The 1,858-nt window shown below is 37.4% G+C and overlaps 1 protein-coding gene across 1 annotated transcript; it reads right to left on the reverse strand.

Moving 5' to 3' along the window:
* Positions 1–458: 458 nt before the first annotated feature.
* LOC108356126 (uncharacterized) lies at positions 459–930 on the reverse strand (the record flags this gene model as incomplete). The annotated part of the gene is made up of 2 exons (XM_017607257.1): positions 459–623; positions 764–930. Coding segments are annotated over 2 exons (332 nt in total), but the record flags the coding sequence as incomplete, so codon positions are not given.
* Between the last annotated feature and the right edge of the window lie 928 nt (positions 931–1,858).

A 1,858-nucleotide genomic window follows, 5' to 3' on the forward strand; every position in this document is an offset into this window, starting at 1 on the left:
TGATGAATGGATTCCGGCTTGGGAGTGAACACCCGATGAGCTCTGAATACCAGATGAAGAGTGCACTGCGCCGGATGACGATGGGACTCCGTGCATCGATGATGACGAATGAGCGCCGGATGAGGGAACATTTGCGTAGTTATAAACGCCTGATGAGTGCCACGATTGACTTGGAACTGATGGATATACTCCACTTGGATGCCCCACTGTCGAGTGGTGAACTCCAGATGTTGAATGCATTCCCGACGATGTGTGAACATCCGATGCATGGTGATTTAGTGATGATGAGTGCGATCCCGACGGATGTTGGCCGCCAACTGAGGAATCTACTCCCGAAGGATGATGAACGGATGGGTGTTGAACGTGTGAATGGTGGCCTTGCGATGGTTTCCCGACGTTTGAGTGATGTGCCGAGCCCTGAGAAGCTGATGATGGGTACAGTTGAATGAATGGATTACCAGTTGGATGTTGGTGAGGTCTTCTAGTTGTGCTCGAGATATAAATATGAGCATTGGAAGGCCGTTGCGTTACTGGCGCAGGCGCTACATGCACATATGATGATGGGACATATTCCGGTACTACGATGTTGCGTGGCAGCGTCGGCTGAGATCGGCTGTACGTAGCTGCAATGAAAATACGGGGATATAATGAGTTACTGTAAACTATGTACATATGTATGTGTGTGTATAACTTATTTCGAATTCTGGCTTTTAAAAATATGTAAAGTGGAATCTTAATATCAAATTAGCTTATGATAACTTACCTGAATCCTGACGGAAACCATTTTGATCGGCTGTGTAGAAGACGGTTAGGTATTTGTCGTTTGTCATTGGGTAAGAGTAGTAACCCTTGCGTGCAAGTACCATATTTTTACCATTAGGAATCCAATATGCGCGTTCATATCGGGCATCGCCATTGCTGAGTACATATCTGTTAAGAAAAATAATACAATTTCAAAAACATTGACCCACAAAAAAGCTGTTTGTGCAACTGTTTGTCGAACACAAGTAGTTTATTTCATGTAGATGTAATTTGGATAATTGAATCGAAATCTGAAATTAAGCGGCCATTGGATAGCGTGTTTCCTTATTATTATCTCAAAAAACCTTCCATAAATCTCTCAAATTTGCATTTTTTTACAAAGTTAGCAAATTTGGTACAAAAAAAATATATATTTTTTTTAATTTTTTTTTGTTAAAATTTTTTGTATGGGGAATGAGTCTACTCAATTAGCATAAATTTTGTGTCGCGGAATTCGTATAAAAAAACTATGCTTAATTTCACTTTCTAACCTCACATAAACTTTTGTTTTTAGTTTCTCCGTCAAAAAATTAGTGAATTCTTATACATTTTGGATCACCTGAATCTAATTATAGCCTCAAAAAATTTCTCTCAAATGCACCAAGTTTTACTTTCCTATATATACATTTTCGATCGCTGAATTTATTAATTTTTTTAAATTTTATTTTTTTTTTTAATTTATTTTTTTTATTTAAATTTCCAATCATTTCCATTTCCTAACCTCAAAAAAAAAGAATAAAAAAACAACAACTTTGGATTCATGGAACCAAAACTTTTAAAATTTACTTATCTTCTTGGCCGGACAAACGAAGTGAAAAATTGTTAATGCTATGTATGAAACTGACAAATCTACTACTACTCATTAGCTTCTCTACATACACATAGTAGAGCTCAACGCTACTGGAGTATCACAATCATTATTTGAGTACTATTGGATCTCACTAAACTCTTTACAACCGACTTTTATGCTCGCTTGTGTGCTTTTCTTCCTATGCATGACCACTCCATCTTAGCTTCATATGCACTCATTCGCACCTCGACATTGTCTTTAATTTAA

The sequence above is a fragment of the Rhagoletis zephyria genome, unplaced genomic scaffold (genome assembly GCF_001687245.7).
Source record: "Rhagoletis zephyria isolate East Lansing unplaced genomic scaffold, Rhagoletis_zephyria_1.1 Rzeph_scaffold_54361, whole genome shotgun sequence".
Lineage (NCBI taxonomy): Eukaryota > Metazoa > Arthropoda > Insecta > Diptera > Tephritidae > Rhagoletis > Rhagoletis zephyria.